Source organism: Amphiura filiformis, chromosome 14 (assembly GCF_039555335.1).
Source record: "Amphiura filiformis chromosome 14, Afil_fr2py, whole genome shotgun sequence".
NCBI lineage: Eukaryota > Metazoa > Echinodermata > Ophiuroidea > Amphilepidida > Amphiuridae > Amphiura > Amphiura filiformis.
The window spans coordinates 61,430,080-61,433,504 of NC_092641.1; the positions used below are offsets into that span (position 1 = coordinate 61,430,080).

Consider the following 3,425-nt stretch of genomic DNA (forward strand, 5'->3'; position numbering starts at 1 on the left):
TATTCCTTCCGTGTTTTGATAAAACTAAAAATGTCACGTCGGTGGAATCCAAAGGTGTGTCTCAAGTTAAGGAAAATTTTCATTGAAACAAAACCAAATAATTTACTCACTATTGACGGTTTCGCCTATCATGGTCGACAGGCATCATCAGAATGATGATGGATGATCCTTACTTCCGGTAGGACGATTCCCGACTGTAGAGGGTGTATTTACAGCCAGGAGAGGATCATATACGTGACTCAGGTAGTGGGTCCCCACGTCTCTGTTCATGACGTTGGTTCCTCTTCTCCTGATCCATAATGATTCTTTGACATGTCTTGCGTTAGTATCACACTCCTTGCATAGAACTTTAGCATTGACCCAATTGATAACATGGTTTTGTTGTACTGCATGGTCTGCTATAGCTGACTAGACTGCTCACTTGTGGAATGTTTACGGGTTTGCCGGGTGTAATTAGCTTTGGTTTTAGACACTCTGTCCGTTTCTTTTCGGTGCTCTTTTTGGCGTGTCTCAAATTTCCGTCCAGTTTCACCAACATAGGAGTGATTGCAGTTTAGCGCATGGTATTTCATAAACGCAGTCAGAAGTGTTAAGAGGATCTATTTTGTCTTTAGGATGAACTAGCATTTTGTGTAACGTAGTGTTTGGCTTCATGGCAGTGGCTATTCCGTGCTTCCGGAAGACCCGATTGGATTTGTCAGCGAGTCCCTCCACGTACGGGATCACCACAAAACCCTTAGTGGGATTACTAGTACTGTCTTTCTTGATGTTAGGCTTGTTATGTTTGTTAGCCATTTTGTCTTTCATTTTCTTAAATGACCAACCGGGGTAGCCACAGCGCCCGAGCGCCTGCCTGATCTTTTCTTCTTCTAGTTTCTTATCCTCGTCTTCCGTTACTACGTTGTCCATCCTGTCTAATAGAGTGCGAATTACACCCAGTTTGTGGTGTATGGGATAGTGGGAGTCGAAATTTAGGTATTGGTCAGTATAGGTGACCTTTCTGTAGACTAATAACTTGACCGAGCCATCTGTTTTTTTGACAATAAGAGTGTCCAAAAATGGTATAGTGCCTTCATGTTCTTTCTCATAAGTAAATTTAATCCTTTCCGTGGGATCGCTCTGGTTTAGGTGACTGGTGAGATTATCAACCTGATCTTCCTTTACTATTTCCAATATGTCATCGACATATCTTTTCCAGAGTCGAGGTCTACAATCCGTACCGCCTACCAAAGGAGCTAAGATGTCAGCTAAAGCACGCGATGTTTGATAACCGATAGAGCCGGTGTAATCGACAATCGGGCGAACTTTGTTACTCGGTTTATGAATTTTGGGGGTACCATAAATTCTGGGTATGGTTTCAGCCATGGGATAGAGGAGATCATATTGAGATCTGGTGATTTTGTCCTCTTTCTTAAGCTTACTCAAAGTAGACACTAACTCTTTCTTGTACTTTTGAGTAGGGTCGGATGAGAGTTGTTCATAGGTTCTTTCATCATTCAACAACTCTGATAATTTGTCCTCATATTCAGACACTTCCATAATAACAGTGGCTTTGCCTTCGTCTGCAGGGAGTACGAGCAATGATTTGTCATTTTTGAGCTCACTGATAGCACGTCTTTCCTCCCTGGTGATGTTAGATTTGGGCGGTCTAGAACTACGCATGGCCCCGGCCATTTCAGATCTAAGTAAGGTAGCTTCATTTTTGGGTAACTTACGGCACGCTAACTCTGTAGCAACGATGTAATCCTCGTCAGGAAGCTTCTCCGGAGTCGAGCAAAATTCAGACCTTTTGCCAGAACACTCTCTTGTGCTTAGTAAGTTCTTTCTTGGAAAGGTTGACCCATTTCATCAATTGTTCCCCTCCTAACTCCACATTATCTGGCGTATTTCTCCTCTTGTTTGGTTTGTATCGCTGTTCCAATTTCTGTGTGTGCCGACATTTTGTTTTGACAAATTCGCTTTCTGACTTCCGGGTCACATGTTCTGTCACCTGATTCGCAAGCTCTCCAGGCAACCGTGTAAGGTAGCCAGGCTTCACGTGTATGATCCTCTCCTGGCTGTAAATACACCCTCTACAGTCGGGATTCGTCCTACCGGAAGTAAGGATCATCCATTATCATTCTGATGATGCCTGTCGACCATGATAGGCGAAACCGTCAATAGTGAGTAAATTATTTGGTTTTGTTTCAATGAAAATTGTCCTTAATGTATATCTACAAACCTGATGAATCTATTCAGTGTTGCATAACTTACAGAACTTATATATCTCTTTTTGATAAAAAAATATTATATTGTCGGTTCGGTGCAAAAACGTCGATATCTTGGAAGATATGAGAGCCTATAATTGAAATAGTATTGGTAACTAAACACACTTTAAGCTTAATTTAGAACAAATTTAAGACTTATTCACACAAGCATTTGTAATATCACTTACCTGCGCAATTTCCGTGGCTCATCAAAAGATCTTTTTTATCTTTTCAGTTTCCGTAAGCCTATTGCTCAGATACGAAAACCCAAGGGATTCAGTAAGTTTACTGTAATCGACTTCATTGTTAACTCTGAAGTACCAATCAGCTTATTTCAATAGAGGTGATTGTCTGTGTCAATAAAAGCTGGAGATAAAAGATTATGGAACACCGGTGTCTGACCGATGTTTTAATGGTCTAGCGCTCTCTCGTGTTTGACACTGTTATATTATGACAAAATGCCACACACCGTCATCGTCCCTATACCTTCGTGTCAAAAATTGCCGTGATAGTACGATGAATCCTCACGTTTTTCAACAGCTACGCATGGTGATTTTGTTCAAGATAGGCCGAGCAACTCAGGCTAAGCATACAATTTGAGATTTTGAGAGCCTGCCACAATGTTTCTAGTCTATGTTTTTACCATTTTCGCACGATCAGTATATGGCTGGCCGTAACCGCCACAACGTGGAGCTGGCTTACTTTTCGCTTCGCGGAGCTAAATTGACCAATCATGTTAGATCTTTTCATTACGCGGAGCCAGTGGATGCATCCTCGTTCCAGAGAGAGAAAACTCTTGCCAAAATTAATATTTACTATGGGGATTTTAAATGAATCGAATGTAAATAAACCACGATCAGTTCTACAGGATCAATACCATTGTTTGATCAGTGTAGGCCAATAGTCAATGTTACCTTGCATGCATGCATGTGTCATGTGTGTGGCGTGTTTGTTTGTCTACTGTGTAAGGCCAGGATCACTGACACCCACGGTACTGATACTGTCATACTATCACGGTGATCATATTGTTGAATGTTGTTGACTTTAAAATAATCATGATGCAGTCATGTCTACAGTAGAATTCACCACGACCTTTGAAGGACTTCAACCCCATTAAAAGCTATTAAACCAAGATAACACTCAATAAAAACAGCTCAACTATGTTACATCAGATCTTCT

At 41.2% G+C, this 3,425-nt stretch overlaps 1 protein-coding gene across 1 annotated transcript; it reads right to left on the reverse strand.

Annotated features, from left to right (window-relative positions):
* Positions 1-528: 528 nt before the first annotated feature.
* LOC140169553 (uncharacterized) lies at positions 529-1,674 on the reverse strand. The gene has a single exon (XM_072192816.1). It carries the CDS (start codon positions 1,672-1,674, stop codon positions 529-531), a length of 1,146 nt encoding a protein of 381 aa, XP_072048917.1.
* Positions 1,675-3,425: the final 1,751 nt, after the last annotated feature.